The 24,019-nt window shown below is 43.4% G+C and overlaps 2 protein-coding genes across 2 annotated transcripts in view; both read right to left on the minus strand.

Annotated features, from left to right (window-relative positions):
* PANX1 (pannexin 1) overlaps nt 1-9,345 on the minus strand; it is a 45,354-nt gene extending 36,009 nt beyond the window's left edge. The window contains exon 1 of the mRNA XM_040630989.1: nt 8,901-9,345. Coding sequence (XP_040486923.1) covers nt 8,901-9,081 — 181 coding nt within the window. The 5' untranslated portion in view covers nt 9,082-9,345. The remainder of the gene's footprint in view (nt 1-8,900) is intronic.
* Nucleotides 9,346-13,060: 3,715 nt separating this feature from the next.
* Nucleotides 13,061-24,019, minus strand: part of HEPHL1 (hephaestin like 1) — an 86,998-nt gene continuing 76,039 nt past the window's right edge. The window contains exons 16-20 of the mRNA XM_008688360.1: nt 23,027-23,249; nt 21,607-21,746; nt 15,607-15,769; nt 15,067-15,138; nt 13,061-14,972 (exon numbers count right to left, since the gene is read on the minus strand). Coding sequence (XP_008686582.1) covers nt 14,770-14,972; nt 15,067-15,138; nt 15,607-15,769; nt 21,607-21,746; nt 23,027-23,249 — 801 coding nt within the window. The 3' untranslated portion in view covers nt 13,061-14,769. The remainder of the gene's footprint in view (nt 14,973-15,066; nt 15,139-15,606; nt 15,770-21,606; nt 21,747-23,026; nt 23,250-24,019) is intronic.

A 24,019-nucleotide genomic window follows, 5' to 3' on the forward strand; every position in this document is an offset into this window, starting at 1 on the left:
TGGATATTAACCCCTTATCAGATATATCATTTGCAAATATCTTCTCCCATTCAGTACATTGCCTTTTTGTTTTGTTGATGGTTTCCTTGGCTGTGCAAAAGCTTCTTATTCTGATGTAGTCCCAATAGTTTATTTTTGCTTTTATATCCCTTGCCTTAGGAGATATGTCTAGAAAAACGTTCCTATGGCTGATGTCAAATCACTGCCTATGTTCTGTTCAAGGATTTTTATGATTTCAGGTGTCACATTTGGTCTTTAATCCATTTTGAGTTTATTTTTGTGTATGGTGTTAGAAATTGGTTCAGTTTCACTCTTTTGCATGTAGCTGTCCAGTTTTCCCAGCACCATTTATTGAAGACACTGTGTTTTCCCCATTGTAAAACTGATACAGCCACTATGGGAAACAGTATGGAGGTTCCTCCAAAAACTAAAAATATAAATACCGTATGATCCAACAATTTCACTACTGGGTATTTGCCCAAAGAAAACAAAAACAGTAATTTGAAAAGATATATGCACCCCTGTGTTTACTGCAGCATTATTTACAATAACTAAGATATGGAAGCAAACTAAGTGTCCACCAATAGATGAATGGATAAAAATGTGGTATGTGTACACACGTGTACACACACACACACATACACACACACACACACACACACACACACAGAGGAATATTATGCAGCCATAAAAAAGAAAGAGATCTTGCCACTTATAAAAACATAGATGGACCTGGAAGGCATTATGCTAGTGAAATAAGTCGGACCAAGAAAGACAAATACCGTATGATTTCACTCAGACGTGAAATCTAAAAAACAAAACAAATGAATAAACAAACAAAAAGCAGAACCACACCTATAAATACAGAAGACAAACGGATTGTTGCCAGAGGGAAAAGGTTTTGGGGGGAGTGGCACAATGGGTGAAGGGGAGTGGGAGACAGGGGTTCCAGGTATGGGATGAATAAGTCATGGGAAGAGGAGGCACAGCATAGGGAATAGAGTCAATGATACTGTAATTGCATTATATGGTGACAGATGGTGGCTACACTTGAGGTGGGCATAGTGTAACATATAGAGAAAGTGAATCACTATGTTGTACACCTGAAACTAATAAACATTGTATGTCAACTCTACTCAAAAAAAATTTTAAAAAAGAGAACAGACCAAATGCTGCTTGGGTAAGTTCTAGTTATTTTAGTTACTTATTTTTTTTATCTTTTCAAAGATTTTATTTATTTGACAGAGAGAGAAAGCGTGCATATACACAAGCAGGGGGAGCAGCAGGCAGAGGGAGAGGGAGAAGCAGGCTCCCTGCTGAACAGGGAGCCCAATGCGGGGCTCGATCCCAGGACCGTGGGATCCTGACCTGAGCAAAAGGCAGACACTTAACCAACTAAGCCACCCAGGTGCCCCCAAGTTCTAGTTATTTTAAAACTTGATCTCATCATTACTAAATGTTCGCTTATCTTCTCTCAATTCATATTCCTTGCTCTATTATTGTTATTCTAATCAGTTCCAATGACACTATCCAGAGTTTCCAAATATTTTTGACAATTTTTTTTACACTAACTCTTTGAAGATACATAAAATTCCACCTCACAATATAGTAACTAACACTCAGGATCCAATCCTGTTGATATCACTATCATTCTGTTCATTCACACGCTCTGTTGAACGCCTACTACGTACTGAGTTTTATGTTGGAAACTATGGATAGAGCAGTCAACCAGACAGAGGACAGATGGTTCCTGATGGTTCCTGCCCTCAACAAACTTACAGTGTGGTGGGGAGATAATATTTAACAAATATTTACAGAAATCATTACCTAACTGCAACTTATGGTAAGTGCTAAGAAGGAAAGTTACAATGTGTCATGAGGATACTTTAGGAGCCCAATGAATGTTATAATTTTCTTCTGGGAAGAGGCTAATCTTTCCTAAAACTGAAAGCACATGAAAATGCCTCTTCCAATCTTCTGACAGAGTAACATTTAGAGGGAGTTAGTGTGGAGGGTATACAAGGTGGCGCTTTTTTTTTTTTTTGTACTTACTTGCAGTAAGAACTCAGGAATGCAAGACTATCCTGGAAAATGATTTCATCCTGGAAACTGATACTGGTCTCTTCTTTCCTTCCAACGTTGAGGAGGGGAATATTCACAAAGACTTACGTGCAAACAAGCCTTGCGTGTAATAGTAGAAAGTCTGAAAGAACCTAAATGAGCATCACTGAGAGTGCTTAGATGAATTGTGGTAAGAACGTACTATGCTCTGCAAGAACACGGACGGAGCTAGAGAAAGACAAACACCCTACAATTTCATTCATATGTGGAATTTAAGAAACAAAGAAAAAAAGAGACAGACAATAAAAATACACTCTTTTTTTTTTATAATGATTTTTTATTATATTATGTTAGTCACCGTACAGTACATCCCCAGTTTCCGATGTAAGGCTCGATGATTCATTAGTTGTGTATAAGTAAGGAGGGCACGTATTGCATGGTGCACTGGGTGTTATAAAAATACACTCTTAAATACAGAGAACAAACTGGTCGTTGCCAGAGGGGAGGTGGGTGGGGGATGGGCGAAGGGGTGACTAACGGACGGAAGTGTTGAATTGTTATCATATACACCTGAGACTAATAAACACTTTAAGTTAATTATACTTCAATTAAAAAAACAGCGAGGTAATGCCTATGTGCTAACATGAAATGCTCTCCAAAACATCCTAAATGGGAAAAAGCAAAACCACTACGTTTGACTCAATTTGTTTTTACAAGAATGTGTACGCACGTTGCACTAGTGAGAGAAGGGGGACGTTAAGGCAGTACCAAGCGCCCATGGTGGTTACCTCTAGCACGTGATGAAGGAGGCTTATGCCTCATTATCATGAGAATGTACTTAGGTACTATCTGTACAACCAAAATAAAGAGTAAAAAAGAAAAAAAAAAAACATAAAAATTAACCCAGAAAAATTGTACCCATCAGTAGTCTCTCCCTGCAGGAAATACAAGGAGCACTGCAAGCAAACAGGACCGGCAGCAGCTGCAGTTGTCATCTGTCCTTTGGCTCTGTGGGGAGCGGGGAGAGGCCCATGCCTGCCCTGTAAAACTAGCTGCGGAGCGGAGCTACCCTGGAAGGACAGAATCCCTCTGCCCAGAACTGTGGGTGCTCACTGGGAGGGCAGCAGGGAGCGAAGGCTCCCAGAGTAGACGAAACACCCTTTCCCAGGGGTCCGCTGGCTGCCCTGCTGTTCATCGGGTCCAGCCACCCTGGCTCAGGGCAAGCAGCATCCTGGCGGGAGACAGGGGCTCTCCTCTCCCAGGGCCTCCTGACATGCCCGGTCAGGGCACCGGAGAAGCAAAGCAGTCGGTCAGGACGACTCCCGCAGCATCAGGCCCTGTACAGCCCTGAGCCAAGGGCACGGCAGACCCTGTCAAAAGACTCCAAGAACATGAATCCCACTCATGGTGTAAGGTAGCACACTTAGGGCCTCTATTTCTTCAACAGTTTAGATAAATCCTCTTAAAATCTCAGAGCTTAAAGGCCATGCAGTCTACCAAGGCTTGTATTGGTTTTTTTGTCTGTTTCTTAAGTAGGCTCCACCCCCAGAGTGGATCCCAATGTGGGGCTTGAGCTCACAACTGTGACATCAAGACCTGAGCTTCACTGACTAAGCCACCCAGGCACCCCTACTTATGCTTGTATTCTAAACAGAGTTGCCACCCACCTATTTCCTAATCTCTCTCCGGGGGCAGGTGTATTCGAATGCGGGTCCCCCTGCAGCTCCCACACTGGGGACACACGTGTGTTCTCCAAGCCACAGGAAATGACATTCATCAGCCCTACGTAGTAGAGCCCTTCAACACTACAAACACAGCTCCCTCCTTGCCACAAAACACTGCAAAAGGGAATCTGAGGTACTTGGAATATAACCTACCCTTATAAGGCAAGTGGGGCAACTTGGCTCCCTCCCATGATGGCCTGTATCCGTGAATGCTATTATCGGGGGCAGACGTCAGGAAGGAATCCATGACCGGATATAACTTGTGTTCTTAAATGCCATGGGTAGCCCAGTGACTGGAAAGTCTCCCTCTCCATACCAGGAACCCCTTGCCTCTAGCTGGTGAATTCCAGGCACTGGGTGGGACCTGGCAACTGCAACTCTGGCCTGACCTTAGCATCTGGACCTGGCTTCCCTTCTTCCATGTGTCCCCTTTCCCGGAAGGCCCCTGCTCCCCCTCAGACCAGCCACAGTCTAAGGGAGGACTCCAGAGAGTCCTCACTGTGCTCCAGCATCTCCTTCACCATATTTTTATTGACCACTTGTTGTGGACAAGACAGGAGGCAAGGCAAGGGGAGAGAAAAAAGGAGGGCTGGTAAAACAGAGCGTCAGTTCCCCCTTCTCTGGCTTCCATCCCAGTCTTCCTAGTCCAGTCATGATGACATTGAAACTTCTGCTGTGTGCCAGTTAATGCAAAATTGAGTGGTTGTTTTTTTCTCCATACCCAACTTGCCCTCTGGGGAGCCAGGACTGGAGTGTTTTAGACAAGCTGAGTAGAAGTATTAGGCCTCACCACACCAGACTCATATTTTAATTCTTACATCAGTTCAAGTCAGTGCCTCATTTTCCAAAAGCCTTCCAAATGCTCCCAGCAACAACTCAGGGGTTAAGAAAGTCTCCCAGCAACTCCCTCCAGAATGCTTCTGCTTGTAATTCTCCCCATCACAGGGCAGTCAGGATCAATAGGCAGTCCCAGCCCGAGGCTGCTGCAAAGGCTACCAGAGTTCCCTTGACTCTGACCATGGCACCAGCCCCTCTCTGCTCTTCTGCACCGCATTACTTCCACGATGACCCGCAGCCTGTGGGCAGACAGCAAGGCAGAGTCCCTTTTTGCTCCCCACCCCCACAGCACTCCTCCCCAGTGCAGACCGCCCCACACCAGCACCCACCATGCCGGGCCATGTCTGCTGCTGCGGGAGGTGTGGGGGCCAGAATCTCTGTGGCGTGTACTCTGCCTGCAGCCCCCCATGCCAGAACTCAGGGGGGCCTAACTAACGCTCCTCCCCTCCCCACCTGCGGGTCTCTGTGGCCTGTGCAGGGTCTGTCCCTCTTTTCTAAGAGAAGCCCAGTGGGCTGAACCAGTGAGAAAATGGGCCAAAGACTAAGGAGCAGCCTTTAATATAAAGCCCAGTAGGTTTTATCACGAGGACATTCTCCAATCTTCCACACTCTGCTTCTGTACATGTATACTTTTTTAATTCTAAAAAATCTGTGCAAATTTTCAGATTTAGAACCTCTTCTTTAAAATAAAATGTTTTCTTAAATTAAAAATTGTCACCCAGTTACAACTTGGACCCTATTTTATAGAATACTAGTTAATGGAAAGTTTAGTTTTCAGAAACTGGAAAACAAAATGTATTTTATGCTTAAGAGGATTTTAGAACACGATCAATGAATTCTTATGTATCAATGTAAGAGGAAGAGAAGAAAATTGGTATCGGTAGCCGTTAAAGGTGATTTTCACATTTTACATACACACACCAACACCAATGGGAAAACAGTGAGATTTACTGCATCCTCTTCCCTATCAGCCCCTCTGGACTGACCTGACTCCCACTTTCCCACTTCTCCACATGACTGTGCCTGCCCCTAAATCTTCCACAGCCACACAGCACCCCACACCTCCCTGCTTCAGCTCGCACTGCTCCACACATCTGGAACCCTTCTTCAGAGTTCAGTTGCAACTCTTCCCCGCCCTGAGCCTGTGGCTGTTACCCTGAGTCAGAAGCAATCCCTTCCTCCGCTTTCCACTGCATGGGCTGCACACCTCTGACACCACCCAGATGCCACGAGTCCTGTATGAGGAGGTTATGACCATCTTCTCTGCTCAGCCATCTTCCAAGGGGCAGGTCCTATGTCTTACAAGAGTCTGACGCCCCGCTGTCAAGAACAGCATCGTGCACACCGGGCTCAATAAATGTCTGATGATGCCAAAACCTACCTTTCATCCACTCAACCAACATTATAGACGGGTTTCCACGTGCCGTATAAGACACCAGCTTCTAGTGATCAACAGAAGATGGAATATCTCATAATTAAGGGGGCACATGAACAAGTTACAATGCCATGTGCAAAGTACAACAATGAAAGAACATTCCAGGCACCAGCAAGGTGGGCAGTACTTCTCCCGAGAGGCTGCATGAAGTCATGTTTTAAGTGTGCAGGCCCATCTCGCACTGGCTCTGGGGCAGTGCTCATGTGAAGTGGTGGGTGCCTGCTCCATTTAAATCACTCCTCTCTCTCTTCGTTGTTATCGTTCTCCTCAATCACTCTGCTTGTTTGTGCTTTCACACAAAAGCTGGCACTGCACCAAATTCAAAGCTGCCTAACATGACTACGTTGTACGGACTCCATGCATTAACGTATGTACCTCTCTTCTCCTCCCCAGTGTCTTTCTTTCTGGCATTATCTAACGAGTACTCAACCTGACAGGTCTTCCCCCGGGCAGCTGGGTCATCCCACATGCCTGCCCTCCCCTTGGAAGTCCTGAAGCACCTGAGAAGATGGCGAGTCTGCTCCACAGCATCATCCAAGTCCCTGCCAACCTTTACCTGCTTGGTGCTCAGAGCTTGACACCATCTTGTCACTGAGCCACATGCTGCTGAATGTCACCTGTCAGCACGTCTGTCCCAGCGCCCAGATGGGTGGTAAACTCTTGCAGGGCGGGAAGAAGACCATGCCTCAAACTCAACACACAGCAGTGCTCTGCACACAGCATAAGCTCAGCCTCCTGCTGGATAAAGCCATTCCCAATGCCAATCAAATGCCTCTCCGGCAGCCCATCAACTTGAATGTGTCAAGAGTGTTTCTGCCTTTAGAATCCCTCTACTATATGGGGTAGACATTAAGTTTGATCACGGAGGGTAACCAGCTCCCTCCTCCTGGCATCAGATGCCCAAGACTGCTGCTTCTTCATAATGGGAACCGTGCCTCATTTATTCCTGGGCCCTCGGTGCCTAGCCCTGGCTCCAGCCCACAGCTGGTACTCAAGGAACATCTCCTGAAGGGACAGATTATCTCCAGGACCCAAGCTACTTGGTGGTTTTCCTTTCTACTGCAAGTCCCAACTCCTGGTCATCTGGAAGGCAGAAGGAAACCCCATGACTCTGCCTGCCCAAAGACAAATAACTGATCACTTGTTTTCCACAATGAATTTGGCAACTTCCTGCCAAGTTGAACAACTCAGTGATGTAGATCACAAAACCAATTCCACCATAATCCTTTTCTAACCAAGTCCTCCTGCAACTTCACTATTCCTATCAAGAATACCACTCTTGGGGCGCCTAGGTGGCTCAGGCCTCTGACTCTTGATTTCGACTCAGGTCACGATCGCAGGGTCATGAAATCGAGCTCTGTGCTCAGTGGGGAGCCAGGGAACCCACCTGAGAGTGTCTCTCCCTCTGCCCCCCCCCGCCCCACACGCCCTCTCACTCTCTAAATAAATAAATCTTAAAAAAAAAAAAAGACCACCACCATACTCCAATCACTCAGGTCTGCAGCCTTTCCAACAACTCTGGTCAGTATCTGCCCTTCAAGACCTATTAAAAACTAGGTACCCAAACACTGCTATTGCTCCTTGATCTCTTAGAAGTCATCCCTTCCCACCCTTTCCCTTCAATCTTGGCCCCACCCATGCACAAGACCTCAGTTAATGCCCCGTCGTCTAGTTATCTGACCTCCCTAGCTCCAATTCCCCTCCTTAACCCTAGACCCTACATGCTACCATTAGGCTTATTAAGTACTGTTTTCAACTGGTCTATCCTCTGCTCAAACAATAACTTTGCACTTTTAAAACCATCAAGTCTATACTCCTCTGTTCTAAGGCATCTAGACCCATATTCGTGCTCATATCCCAAGAACTGTGACTAAGTCTCCTGCCTCAGCTGGGACAGTCACTCTCTCTCTCCTTCCAGGAACATGTAACATTCTCTGCGATCTCAAAATCTTAGCAAAGGTCTCACCTCTGCTAATCCAAATCCCACCCGTGCTCCAGGGCTCAGGGCCAGCACAATTTCTCATGTGAGATTCCCCAAGGTCCAGCCCCACCGGCCTCTCTTCTGTCACACTGAACAGTCTCTAGCTGTCATACACTGCCTTCCTGTTGACTCATAAGCATCCTCTCCTATGCTGTAAGTCAGAACAGCTGATGAGGAAGACCACAGTTTTATTAACCACATGACCCTGCCCCAAACACTTTCGCATCTCAGAAGTGTTATTATGAGTAAACGACAGTCTACATGAAGGGGACTTGTTCATCCCACATTCATAACAAGGTTGTCCGGGTGGAGGATTCTGGTATCCCTCTACTATCTGCCAAGTGCAATCATTTCCCATCATTCAGAACCCGGCAGAGCTAAAGTCTCGGTATCAACTCAATGTTAGGTAATGAAGGGAGAACACACATTTCATGGAGTACTTTTCTTCACATCCTCTATTCAGCCACTCAGGAACTTCTCTGTAGATAATTACAAAAATGTAGGGATGGGGGGAAGGGAACAGAAGACCGCTGTTTTCGACAAGTCTGATGGCAAGGGCGCCGGTCCTAAGGACAGGACAGGCATGCTAAGCCACACTCAGGATCAGTGGGGAGCAGACAGAAGAACTGAGAAGCAGGGACGCAAGCAGGATCCACAGAGATATACAATGAACCACGTGGGCAAAGAATACTTCAGGCCATAAAACTGGGGCTCCCTTTCTTTCGTTCACGCCCATCGCAGCTGAGAGGGATTCCGGGGGCGAGCAGTAAAATCACTTCCCCCCCCAGACCCCGACACCTACCTCGGCTAACGGCGGCTCAGGCCAGCCGGCCCCACCCCGCCCCTCCGGCCCGGGACTTACCGATCGAGATCTCCTGCGCGAAGGCCAGCGAGATGAGCAGCAGGGGCAGACCCACGGCGATGCACGTGACCATCTTATCCACGGCCAGCTCCAGCCGCAGCCCTTTGAACTTGGGCTCCGTGGGCTCCTTCAGCAAGAAGTCCGAGAACACGTACTCGGTGGCCAGGTGGGCGATAGCCATGGCTGCGGCGCGCCGGGTTCAGCCCGACAGGCCCAGGAGGGCAGGCCCGGGTACCGCCGGCGTAGGGAGGGCTGCGCGGCGCCTTCGCCGTCACCTGCAGCGCCCGCGGCTTTCGCTTTCCTTTTCCCCTTTCCCCGGTTGCTCACGCATCCCACCAGCCTTTGTGCGTCCGGGCTCCCGGCTGCCGGCTCGCCACAGCGCCGCCGCCGCTCCCGCCGCGCGCCAGGGCGCAGGAGCTCTCGCGCTCGCTCGTCCGCCGCCGGCTGGGCGCAAGCCCGCCCCCGCGCGCTCGCTCGTACAGGTCCCCGGGATGCGCGCGCCGCCCGCGCTCCGCGCCTCGCCCGCGTCCGCAGGCGCGAGAACCAGCCGCTCCCGCGACCCCTCCGCCCAGCCCCGGGGCCCGAAGCCGCCCCCGGCCGGCCCGCGCGCTCCGCTCGCCTGGGCGCGCTCTTCCGGAACCCTGGGCGAGCCGGAGAAGCCGGGCGCGTGGAGCTGCCGGAAACCGCGGTGACGCGGGCGGGGTGGGCGCGGCAGCTTGCAGGGACCCCGGGATCCACCTCCGCAGAGGGATCTTCGCGCCCAGCGGTACCTCGGCTTACTCGCGCCTGCCTTGGCCTCAGCCTCCCCGGTTCCTAGACCGGGATTTTTGAAATCATTTCTGAAAGGACCTCTCACCCTGTAGACAGGATGGTCCCCCTTTAAGCCCCACTCCTAACAGTTGTACACTGTGGAATCAGCTTCAGAGGAGCTGTGAACGCCTCAAAGGGCAACGGCTGCCATAAAACCCAGTCGAATGGTGTAGGAGAGGGGACTCTGGACCCTTCCAGGAGCTTGCATGAGTGGAGGCGCGAGGTCTGTGAGGAGCCCTGCGTGCGCCAGAGTCTTACACTTCAATTAAAACTGCCCCATGCGCGCTTTTCTTCCAGGCTTTCCAGTTGGCCGAGCCTTGGTGCGGGAGCGGGCCGGGCTGCCCGCGGGTGGGTGGGATTGGGGGCTGGGGACAGCTGCTTCTGAACCACTCACAGGAAGTGGAGCAGGAGAAACGGGAGGAGATGCTCTACCCAGCCACATTTGCCGCTGACAGGAACTTTATACAGGAGTGCTCCTTGGGCTGGGCTGCCTACTCTGCCCTTTGTACCTGGGCGGGCCCAGGCAAGCCTTCTCCATCTGCCCTCTGAGTTCCTCGGGCATATCTCCACCGTGACCTGTCCTCTGAACACTCATCCCACAGTGTACACAGCTCTGCACTGGGATGGCTCACGGGACTTCGGACTCATAATGGCCAGGACTGCAATCATCTTCCTCTCCAGCTGAACTCCAGTCTTCCCTATCTGGCTGAATGCACCACCATCCACCCAAACACCCAAGCCAGAAGCCTCCGTCCAGCACCATCTTTAGCGCTTCCATTTCTCCCAGCTGCCATAACCAATTTCCAAGTTCACTTGCTCCTCTCTTCTAAATATACAAAATCTGATGGTTGATCAGATTACATTAATATTATTACATTAATATTAATAAAAATCCAGCTTATTCGTATCTCCTTAATGTTTACCTCGTATCCTTTTTTTCTGTTCTAGGATCCCATCTAGGATGCCACATTGTGCTTAGTTGTTATTTCTCCCGAGCTCCTCTTAGGTGAGACAGTTTCTTAGACTTTCCTTATTTTTGATGACGTTGTTCGTTTTTCTCATTGTAAAGTGCATTTAGGGATTGAATAATACATGCTCTTCCCATGTGCTCCCTGCCCCAACCCCTGTTCCAGTGTCATTTATTAGAAGGAATCCAAAGCAGCTGTGGACCTCACAGCTACTGTCCCAGAATCTGTTGTTTGTTTCAGACCCTTGACATTTGATATTTGAATATGAGACTTTTTGCAACTAGAATAGTCAAGCTTACCACATTTTCTGTTATGTTTATTCATTCATTCAAGTAATATTTGCTGAACAACTATTATATATCTGCACTGTGTTCTGTGCTGGGGATGCAGCGATGAGCAAAAAAAGGTCAGGGGTCTTTGCTTCCATGAAGCCTACACTGCAGTCAAAGAGGCAGAAGAAAATTAAAAAATAAAAAAATAAAATGGTCATGTCCTGTAATAAATGCTGCAAAGGAAAACAGTGAAGATAGGAAATAACAAGAGGAGGGATCTGCTTTAGAGAGAGCAGTCTGGAGAGCTCACAGATGAGCTAGGAAAGGTAGGAAGCAGGATGAGAGTGCTGGAGAGGAGGAGTACTCCAGGCATAGAAAGCAGCATGTGTGAAGGTCCTGAGGCAGAAAAGAACTAGCAGGGCACAAGAACTAATCAAAGCTAGAGCAGAGAAGAGTTGGAGATGAAATGAGAAAGGTGGGCATGGGCCAAACCAGGCTGGGCCCAAGACCAAGGTAAGGAGTTTGGATATAATTAAAAGTGAAATGGATGAAATAACGTACGGAGAGAGCTGTAAAAAAATGACCGCAAACTTGATGGCTCCCGTGTATTCTCTAACAGTTCTGGAACTCTTAAATCCAAAATCATGTTCACTGGACTACAAGATGCTGGCAGGGCCAAGCTCCATCTGGAGACTCTGAAGGAGAACCTGTTCCTTTGCCTTTTCCAGGTTCTAGAGCCACATTCCCTAGCTTGTGACCCCTTCCTCCATCTCCAAAGCCAGTGGCATAATGTCCTCCTTCAGTTGTCACATGGCCTTCTATAGTCAAATCTCCCTCTGCCTCTCTTTGAGAAAGGCACTGTGACTTTTATTTATGGACAACCTGAGTAGTCCGTCTCAGGATCCTTTGCTTACTCATAAGTGCAAAGTCTTTTTTGCCATGTAAAATAACACAGGTTCAGGGATGAGGACACAAAATCTTTGGGGACATTATTCAGCCTACCCCAGAGGGCAAAAGAGAGAAGAGGCCCCGGTGTCATGCCAAGAGGCCCTGAGGCATGCCAACACTTAAGTTAGATGAGAGAGAAAGAACTAACAAGAGACTAAGAAGGAAGAGCAACCGAAGAAGAAGGAAGGCTGTCAAGGGGTCATGTTGAAGGGACGACGCGGTGTTTTGAAGGAAGGAGCTGTCAATTGTTGAGGACAGGTTGAGTGAGATCAAGATGGGGAAGAAGCCACTGGAAATGGCATCATGGTTGTTGATTTTGAACAGCAGACTGGGAGGTGGGAGCAAGGCACACTGGATTGGAAGTCACTGGAATGGGTTGAGGAATGCATGAGATGAGGGAGTACAGGTCGCAAGTTCTGCTATGAAGGGAGCAGAGAAACTGGGTTAGAGAGGGTTATGAGGTTAAGGACAACAGCCCTCTGTGGGTGCTGCTGATGACTTCATGCAGTAGAGAAAGCTGAACACTGAGGAAATGAAGTCCCTTGGAGAGCAAGAAGGGATAAAGTCCATGGGGCGCCTGGGTGGCACAGCAGTTGGGCGTCTGCCTTCGGCTCAGGGCGTGATCCCGGTGTTGTGGGATCGAGCCCCACATCAGGCTCCTCCACTATGAGCCTGCTTCTTCCTCTCTCACTCCCCCTGCTTGTGTTCCCTCTCTCGCTGGCTGTTCCTATCTCTGTCAAATAAATAAAATCTTTTTTTAAAAAAAAAGAAGGGATAAAGTCCAGAGCCAAGTAAGAAACCTGCCCTGCTAGAAAGCAGGGACACTTCTTCCATTGTAACAGGAAATGTATCTAAATGTAATTGATTTCCTTAAAGGACTGAGGCAGAGAAAGAAGTATGGTACATTAGAGGAAACAATGTTTGAGGAGAGTCATATGCTTTGGGAGATGTATTGTTATTTTGTTTCATTTCCTTTAGCAGGTATAACTTGGATAGTTGCTAAATAACTAAAAGACAATTCTCCTTTAACCAACCCCCTGCCCTAGGTCTAGTGATCAGGTCCTAGTTAGTGGGAAAAAATGCAAATAGCCATTTTATAATCTTTGAAACTTTATTAAAAAGAGAAATGGTGTAATCAAACTACTTTATGGTTTCATTTTCATTAAAAAAAATAGACTAAGAGAAAAGAAAAAAACTAAATTTGTTGTCTAGGTGAGTTATAAATAAGGCATTTATCATGATTATTACTATGAAATTATACAGCCTACACATGTATGAAAACCGTAGAGCACATACTACAAAATCACATTATCAGTGGCTAGCAGGCTGGAATTCAAAATCCTTTGGGTACACTGTTCCATATGACATTCAAGCAAACTAAGAACAGAACTATTAGCATTCGCATCCTGTTTTATGTAAGACTACAACTTCTATCAAATTACCCACTTCCCCTCACCAAGACGAAGATGAGAAAATATGAAATGTCCCTCCACCAGAGTATTTTTTTAGGTCCTACTTGTTCATCTGGACATCCTAATGTTATCTGCTAAGGCAGATGTACTGATATCACTCATCTGGCATTGACATTGGCATCGCAGGGCATCTTGCCCTGAGTTAAGGGCAATTTCTCAGTCTAGTAAAAAGCAAAGTTGCTTTTATCAATCTTAACCTAACACTTAGGCATGTATACAGAGAGTATGGATCGCCTTGTAATGGGTTCAGTTTAGTTGTCCGATACTTTAGTTTTACATTTGAGCCTTGAAAACTGTAATGCATATCTTCAAAGCCGATTTAATGATATAAAAACTTGCCACTGGGACTCTCTTCTTTCTAGCCTTTTTTTTCCCCCTCCTCCCACAAAGGTCTGTCTTTAAGAAGCATGGAATCAAGAATTTTGTGAGAGCTCTTCTCTCCACCGGTCAGCTGAACTGATGAATTCTCAAATGACGAGACTGTTTTTATTTCCTAGAAGATGCAGATTTGGAAAGATCCCGCTAGGTGAATGAAAAATCAGACTCAAGGCTCAAGTCAGATTCGCCTTCTGCAAAGCTTCCATTCCACACAGAAGCTCACTCTAAACTTCTAGGGAGTCTCTGCCTCACACTGGGAGAATCTCTCCTGCTCTTCCGGCCCTCCACATTCTAAAATACAAATTCTCTAGATGATTTTTGAAATAAAAAAAAAAAAACGTTGCCATGGAAACATTGTAAAAACATATAACATGAAGTGAGTTGTAAACATTAAAATATCTCTACAGGTTTGCATAAAAACAGCAGCAATTTTTTTTTAAATGCTGGTATCTTTGCCTCTGTAGCAAACAGTGCCCAGGCTATTTATATTAGAGTGAAAAGGCCAGGAGAGCTGGATAAAGCCTCCAAAAACTTCATTTGGTCAAATTCTATCAGCAGATACTGAGTTAGACATTTCCATGAACTCCTCAGAAAGTTATTTTCCCTGGAACGACTAAGGGAAACATCTTATATAACAGTGTTGAAAAATCAGTGCCTTTCCAGTTAGGTGTCTGAGGCAGCGTAACTCCCAATGTCGTCCATCTGGAAACTTGGATGGTTAGCTGAGGAAGCACCGTCTAATCTAAGAATTACAAAAAATGGAAAACAAAGATATCTTTCAGAGGGTTTCCCCCACTTCAGCAAATTCGTTCAGAGAACAGACTGTGTTTTCTGAGTCACACCTGTTCTTCTTTCCGTATTTTATACCTGAGGATTATTCACAGCCCATTAAAAAATAAATAAGTAAAAGCAAAATGGCTTTGATTGTGTTCCGGAGGATCAGAGCCTGATCCAGGATATAATGTGAACCTTTCTTGATGAACGATGCCTTGTCCAGTTTCCCTGAGGAAGACCAGCTGGTTCACAGAGCATCCGTGGGGAGTGCGCAGGACTGGACTTCCCGATATGCAACTTGCTTCCTTGCAGACTGCAGTCTGAGGGAGAGAATCACTGTGGAGATCAGGAGGAGGAGTCCAATGATGAAGAGGATGACCAAGGCTGCTTTGGCTCCACTAGGACCCAGATTCTTGCCAAAGAAATAGAGCTGCTCCTTGCCAGATTCTTCTGTGAAAAGAAAAGTGAGGTGTCAGCCCTCTGCCTTTCCCTAGGGAGTGAACGCTGACCATTCACGTGCGGGATTCAGGGAGGGTATCGTTACCATTGGAGGGCACTGTGGTTGGGCGGGATGCTCCTCCAGATGGAGACTTGGTGGAGTAAGGGATCCTGTTGTCTGGACAAAGATAACAAGTTGATTGTTTTATAAACAACAGAAGTAGATACTTTTCATGACATGGGTTATTTCAAGAGTTATGTCATTTTACCAATGAGGACTTTATCCCATTTGTATCTGCAGGGCTTTCTTAAATTCTCAGTATTCTACTTCCTACCCATAAACATGCTGTCCTTACCTCATCTACCTTTTAAGCTTTTGCTCACCCGTTATGATCCATCTGAAGCAATCTAGCCTCTAGAATGTTTGCTCAGATCCCCACACTGTTAACCATTACCTCCTACTGCTGTCACTGAGCCCTGTACTCTGCACTCTATGTTGGCATGTATCATATTCTATTTTAGTTATTATTTATATGTCTGTCTCTCTTACTTGACTCTGAGCCCTTGGGGGCTCTCGAGCCCCTTATTTTCAGGGCCTAGAAGAAACCTGGTGTTATCATCCATCATCACTGACAGAGAACAGTACCTATGTTCCGAAGGACTGTGTAGGTTGTCTCCATGCCAGCATGGATGTGGTCAGACACATGACAGTGTAACAGCCATGTCCCTGGGTGATCTGCAAACAGCTCAATGGTTTGGAATGTCCCAGGAAAGAGATCATACACATCTTCTCGGTAAGATTTATCTATCTGCAGAAAGAAGGTAATAAAGATAAGAGCAGAAATCAATAAAATTGAAAATAGAAAAATAATAGAGATGAATCAAAGAAAGCAAAAGCTGATTCTTTGAACAGGTCAATAAGATTGATAAACCTCGTGATAACCATCCTTCACAATGGCCCCCAATGACCCCTGCCTCCTGCTATTCATAACCTTCATAGTCCCCTTCCACATTGTATGAGAGTTGGTCTATGAGACCAATAGCATATGGAAGAAGTGATGGCATTCTACTTCCAAAAGACTTAGATTCTCTCTTGCTCTCTTCTCTTGTATCACTCACCCTGGGGGAAGTCAGATCCCATGCCATACCCATGTGGTGAAAAACTGAAGCTTTCAGTCAATAGCCCTGTGAGAGAGTTTGGATGTGGATTCTCCAGTCCCAGTCAAATCTGATGACTGCAGCTCCAGCTGACATCTTGATTATAGCCTCATGAGAAATGCTGGGTCAGAACCAACTAGCTAAACTACTCCCAGATTTCTGACCCAGAAAAATTGCGAGTTAGTATTTGTTGTTTTAGGCCACTAAGTTTTGGAGTAATTTGTTATAAAAACAATAAATAACTAATAGAAACCCCTAGACAAACAGATCAAGAAAAAAAAAAGACACAAATTACAAATAGTAGGAATGAAAGAGGGGACAACACTAAGACCTTATAGACATTGAAAAGGATAATAAAGGAATATTATGAATAACTGTCTGTGAATTCTACAACTTAGATGGTATGGATAAATTCCTTAAGATGAAAACTACCTAAGATCATTATTCAGATTATCTATTAAAGAAACTACAATTACATTAAGACTTTCCAATAAATTAAAACTCCAGGTCCAGATGACTTCATTAGCAAATTCTACCAACATTTAAAGAAGAAATAATACCAATACTAAACAAACCCTGCCAGAAAATAGAAGAGGACAGACCACTCCCAACTCATTTTATAAAGCCAGCATTACCCTGATACCTAATACTTTACCGGTACATTACCTTAATACTTAATGAGAAGAGAAAGCTACAACAAATATCCTTCATGAACATAAATGTAAAATCCTTTAAAAAATACTAGAAAATTGAATCCAACAATATATAAAAAGGATAATGCATTGTGACAAAGAATGATTGATCCTGAGATTGAAAACTGGTCCAATATTTGAAAATCAATCTATGTAAATCACCAATATACTAAAGAAAATCATCCACAAACTGAAGAAGAAAAATGTGATCATCTCAAGAGATGCAGAAAAACATTTGATAGAATTTAACATCTATTCATGAAAAAAAAAATCAGCAAACTAAAAATAGAAACTTCTTCCACTTATTAATAGGAACTACAAAAAACCTACAGCTAACTTTATATTCAGCGATGAACAACTGAGCACATCCCCTCCAAGACTACTGCAAGGATATTCCCTTTCACCATTCAGATTCAACATTATACTAGAGGGCCTAGCCTGTGCAATAAGGCAAGAAAAGAAATAAAAGGCATACAGATTGAATAAAGAAATAAAACCAACTCAATTCACAGAAAAGAAGATTGTCAATGCAGGAAACATCACCCCAAAATCTACAAAAAAAGCTACTATAACTATTTAACAAAGTTATAGCATTCAAGGTCAATTATACAAAATCAATTATATTTCTATATATTGGCAATGAACAATTAGAAATTGAAATAAAGACAATACAACTTACACTATCACCAAAACCTATGATATTACTTAGGTAATAATCCAACAAAATATATGCAAGATCTGTATGCTGAGCTGGAAAAACATTCCATGCTCATGGATTGGAATAATAAACATTGTTAAAATGTCTATGCTACCGAGAGCAATCTAGACATTTAATGTAATCCCTATCAAAATACCATTGACATTTTTCACAGAGCTGGAATAAACAATCCTAAAATTTGTATGGAACCAGAAAAAACCCTGAATTGCCAGGGGAATGCTGAAAAAGAAAACCAAAGCTGGGGGCCCACACAATGCCTGACTTCAAGCTATATTACAAAGCTGTGATCATCAAGACAGCATGGTACTGGCACAAAAATAGACACATAGATCAATGGAACAGAATAGAAAGCCCAGAAATGGACCCTCAACTCTATGGTCAACTAATCTTTGACAAAGCAGGAAAGAATATCCAATGGAAAAAAGACAGTCTCTTCAATAAATAGTGCTGGTAAAACTGGACAGCCACATGCAGAAGAATGAGACTGGACCATTCTCTTATACCATACACAAAGATAAACTCAAAATGGATGAAAGACCTAAATGTGAGACAGGAATCCTAGAGGAGAACACAGGCAGTAACCTCTTTGACCTTGGCCACAGCAACTTCTTGTGAGACATGTCTCTAAAGGCAAAGGAAACAAAGGCAAAAATGAACTATCAGGACTTCATCAAGATAAAAAGCTTCTGCACAGCAAACAGTCAACAAAACTAAAAGGCAACCTACAGAATGGGAGAACATATTTACAAATGACATAACAGATAAAGGGCTGGTATCCAAGATCTATAAAGAACTTATCAAACTCCACACCCAAAAAACAAATAATCCAGTCAAGAAATGGGCAGAAGACACGAAGAGTCACTTCCTTGAAGAAGACATACAAATGACCAACAGACACATGAAAAAATGCTCCATATTACTTATAATCAGGGAAATTCAAATTAAAACCACAATGAGATACTTCCTTACACCAGTTAGAATGGCTAAAATTAACAAGACAGGGAACAACAAATGTTGGCGAGAATGTGGAGAAAGGGGAACACTTACATTGTTGGTGGGAAAGCAAGGGGCATTTATCCCAAAGATACAAATGTAGTGAAAAGAAGGGGCACCTGTACCCCAATGTTCATAGAGAAATGTCCACAATAGCCAAACAGTGGAGGGAACTGAGATGTCCTTCAACAGATGAATGGATAAAGAAGATGTGGTTCATATATATACAGTGGAATATTACTCAGCCATCAAAAATGAAATCTTACCATTTGCAATGACATGGATGGAACTAGAGGGTATTATGCTAAGTGAAATAAGTCAATGAGAGAAAGGCAGTTATGATTTCACTCATATGTGGAATTTAAGAAACAACAGAGAATCATAGGGGAAGAGAGGGGAAAAATAAGACAAAATCAGAGAGGGAGACAAACCATGAGAGACTCTTAACACTAGGAAACAAACTGAGGGTTGCTGGAAGGGAGAAGGGTGGGGGGATGGGGTAACTGGGTGATGGACATTAAGATCTAGAATAGCTAAAACAATTACCACCAGATTTTAAGACTTACTATCACATTAAAGTAATCAAGACAGGATGGTATTCAAGAAAGGACAGATACATAGATCAATATAACAGAACAGACATCCCAGAAATGGCCCCACATATATACGATCGATATGATTTTGACACAACGGGAGTAAGGGTAGCCTTTTCAATAATGGTGATGGAATGACTGCATCCATATGCAAAAAATGGATGTTAAATTAAGTTAAAATGGATCAGAGGCCTAAATTAACACGTAAAGCTGTAAAACAGCTCAAAGAAAATCCTTGTGATCTTGAGTTAGGCAAAGATTTCTCAGATATGACACCAAAAGCATGATGCATAAAACAAAAAAATCATAAACTGTGGGTCATCAGAATGAAGATTTTTCTGTTCTTTGAAAGATAACATTAAGGGAATAAAAGATAAGCCACAGACTGGGAGCAAATATTTGCAATCATGTAGCTGGTAAAGTATTTGAATGTAGAAAGCCCTCAAACTCAACAATATGGAAATGAACAACAAATTTTAAAATGGGCATAAAATTTGGACACTTCACCAAGATTTACAGATGGCAGATGGTAAACAAGCACATGAAAAGATACTCAATATCATTAGCCATTCGGAAAATGTAAATAAAAAACAATGAGGTACCATGACATACTTAATAGGGTGGCAAAGAAAAAATGAAATAAAAATGGAAGATACCAAGTGTTGATGTGGGTATGGACCAAGTGATGTTCTCATACCTTTCTGGTGGGAATGCAAAAGGGTACTGCCTCTGTGGAAAATATTTTGGCAGTTCTTATGAAGTTACATATACACTTATACATGGTCTGGCAATGCAACTCCTAGGTATTTTCTCAAGGGAAATGAAAACTTACGTTCACAGGAAAATATGTACACAAATATTTACAAAGACTTTATTTGTAATAACCAAAACCCAGAAAGAACCCAAATGCCCCTTAATGGGAAAATGGAATAGCAAACTGCAATGCATTCATACACTGGAACACTACTCAACAATCGAGTGGAACAAAGTACTGACAAACACAAGACGCACGCAATTCAAATGCCTATGCTAAGGGACACAAGCCAGTTTCAAAATGCTGTAGATGGTATGATTCCATGTATACGACATTTCAGGAAAGGCAAAGCTACAGAGACAGAAAATAATATCAATGATTGCCAAAGGTTAAGCATGAAGAAGTAGCTGATTCTAGAAAGTGCAACAAGAACATTTGAGGGAGTGATGGAGATGTTAATCCGTATTGATTACAAATTAACATGCTTCCCCAAACAGAACTGTACGCTAAACAGAGGGACTTTTACTCAATATCAATTGTACTTAAAGTTTATATAATATGTATACAAAATAATTGCATAGGTGTATCGAACAATTTTTATAGTTTTATTAAATTTTATAAATTTTTAATTTATTTTAAAGATACTAAAAAAGCCAAGTTCTGAAAAGCAGCATAGCCATTTAATATGTAAAACTGTAATCATTGTAGGCTAATACTTGGCATCTTAAACTATGTTGAATAAATACACAGGGTGGAAATATTAGGCATTTTATTAAAGTTACTATTTATTGCTGTATAACTGGAAAAGGACCAGCGCAGATACTTCCACAGATTAGATGTAATTATTCTTTTCTATTCTTTTTCCTTATAGACTTCACTAAACACTTGGGATGATGGCCTATTTATTTATTTATTTATGAAGACTAGATTTATTTATTTGGGAGAGAGCACAAGCAGGGGGAGGTGCAGAGGGAGAAGGAGAGGAAGAAGCAGACTCCCCCTGAGCACAGAACCCGAAGCAGGGCTCGATATCAGGACCCCAAGATTGTGACCTGACCTGAAGTCAGACACTTAACTGACTGAGCTACCCAAGCACCCCCAGGATGATGGCCTATTTAGACCTTATCCCTGGGATTCTGATTCCTCAGAACTGGGGTGGGGCCTGGCAATCTGTTTCTTAAACAGCTCCCTGGATGATTCTATACAGCCAGTGCCACCGAGATGGAACAGCTCGATGCTAGACAGGCAGACCACACATGGTCCAGCCAGCTCAGTAGGGCAAAAAAAGAAAAAGAAAAAAAGCAAGATAAAGCTTTGGAGCCCAAGCCAGAGCTTGAAGTATCTCCTTTACTGGGTAGCTGGATAGGACTATTCTGTTAGCTAATGACATAGAAAAGAAAGGAAATAGAAGGAAAGTAAAAGAAAAGGGGAAGGTTAAGGAAAAGGAACAAACCACTACAGGTGCTTTCATATATAGTACTAACAGCATAATCCAGAGTGGTAAAAATTATCCCCATACAACTGATAAGAAAACTCTCATCTTAGGCTTGGAGATTTTCTCACAAGCACAGCAAAACATACATGCATATTAACAAATACCTACCAGGGGAAAGGTATAATCACATTGTTCTGTTTCATCTTCTAATATGAACCTCACAAGCCATCTTTTTTCACAGTGAACATACATTGAACCTTTTAGTTCAAAAAGTTTTCCCCAAAGCATATTCCTTGTGCTTACTTTGAAAAGAAAGCTCTCAGCATGATAGTGGATGGTATGAATGTCCACTTCACTTCCTATTCCCAGCAGATACCAGTTTGTCATTGTAGCTTCATTCATGATAAGGCCATGGAGATTCCCAAAAATCTTTCCATTGATAGCTAAGAAGGTGAAAAGAAAATAGTCTTTGATTAGTCATCATTACTTAATCTGGTTTTAGAAATGGTTCAAGATCTTAAGGTTACCAATCTTTTCATCTGCCAGATAAATATGTAACCATCTTACTCATACCAATGTCCCCACCATTCTAGACCCAAAATCCAGGTCACTAAGAAATCCTTATAAAAAAGAGCCAGAAAAGAGAAGTCACAGTTTATTTTTTAAAAGCTACATCGTGGGTACCAATGTGTGTTGTCTGTCTGCTTGCTGGTTTGGCACATTCTGTTTATGGAGTGGGTTACAGGCTCATTTCAGAAGCAGCTATTATTTATACGATTCTATAGATGAGTGAACTAAAGCACAGAGAATCAAGGTCGTATAAGCCAAAAGTGAATGAATTAGAAGCTATTCCCTTAATACTTCCCTGAGATCTTGTTTGGGGCAAGTTCCTAAGGTTGGGTTTGGCTGAACTGCCAAAAGAAGGAAAGCTTCACATGGGCTGAGCCCATGCTGTCACAATGACCAAAGCAAACTCAAGCTGGGTTGACATGATGGGGACTCTCACCCTACTTTCTACTAACTTTTTATTCCATGCATCACGCCGCAACAAATAAGTTACATTTATTAAAAATAGAGAGCATACTAAGAAACTTTGGGGAAATGGAAGTGAATTAGTAGCTGAATCAGAAATCAGCCTACATATTCTAATCAGTGTTAACATTAATTAACTTGTGAACTTGGGCAAGGCCTATCTTTTTGTATATTTTGGTGAGAAGTAGATTTTGGTGAGAGAGTATGGATGTGTCAATTAGAACATATTACTCCCACTTAAAAAAAAAACTACCTTAAATTACATAGAATTTAAAAATAGCATAGACACATTAAAACAGAAAATCGGTGATGGTATTTCATGTCCCAGAATCAGTTAAACCAGGCCTTTAAATTTGATTAGCTAGATATTATGATGTATTCTTATAAAAATATATGCATAAGTGATAATTCATTTTTTAAGAATTACTTTACAGTCTTATAGTTTAGGGATCCCAGACTTCAGAGATAGAGCTCCCTGCACAATTGAACCAAAGTTGCCCTGGATCTTGCTGGCAGCCAACCAATGGCTTAGTTCATTCCCTCTACAGGAAAGTTTTAGAGGACTTTCTTTAGTCCAGGTGCCCCTGGGAATGGGGAAGGGTTCAGAGAAGGAGGCTGGGGACCTCCTACAGTTATAGGAATTTCTATGAGCTTATATCAACAAGAGTCTTCTTTTTAACCTCTGATATACCATGCATTTTGTTGCTCTCTTCAAAATCGTCAGTGCGCTTAAAATGTTGTGGATCTTTATTGAGATATTTCTTAATATTGTCATCCAGATACCAGGATTCATTCTCATTAAATACCAAAAACAAGAGAACAAATTCATAATCAACGTCGCTTCTTCTTCCCTTCTCATTCAACACTCCTTCTCTGCAAATAATCAGAGGACCCATCAAACCGCTATATGTGTCCTGAAAGAAAAATAAACTGAATTAGAAGAGCCTTTAAATAATTTAACAATAAAGATAAAGTGCTTGTAAGAAAGTCATTGAGAAAAGACTGTTGACCACAAAATAATAATTTTTTTAAAGATTTATTTATTTGTGAAGGGAGGGACAGGGGACGAGGAGGAGAGAGAATCTCAAGCAGACTCCATGCTGAGTGTGGAGCCCCATGTGGGGTTCGATCTCATGACTCTGATATCACAACCTGAGCGGAAACCAAGAGTCAGCCATTTAACTGACTGTGCACCCAGGCCCCTACCACAAAATAATTATTAAGAAGCCCTGAAGATGTAGGAGTGTTCCTAAAAATGGGCTATAGCAACCTCTTTGAGGGCTGAATCGGTGTCCCTCCCTCATCACTGAGTCAGAAACTGAGAGTTCAGGAGAAGGAAAGGTTTTGAGGGAAATAATAAAACCCACTTTAAAAATGCTCAGCAGATTGAACTGTTGCTGGAAGCACATCCAGATAGAGTATCTAAATAGGCAATTGGGAATGTGGGAGTTTTCCTTCAAAAGGAAGCTTAGGGCTGAATAATTTGACATGGAGTTCATCCAAATAGTTGGTAGTTTCAGTTAATATGTTTGGAGTGTGCTTTCTTTCCTGAGACCAGATAGCAATGGTAATGCCTTTAAAAATGATAGACTTCACACATCAAAAACCATGATATAAATTACATTGAAATATATTTTCATTTTATGATTATCTATTTACATATCCTCTTTTGCTTCCTGATATC

Source organism: Ursus maritimus, unplaced genomic scaffold (genome assembly GCF_017311325.1).
Source record: "Ursus maritimus isolate PB19 unplaced genomic scaffold, ASM1731132v1 scaffold_16, whole genome shotgun sequence".
Lineage (NCBI taxonomy): Eukaryota > Metazoa > Chordata > Mammalia > Carnivora > Ursidae > Ursus > Ursus maritimus.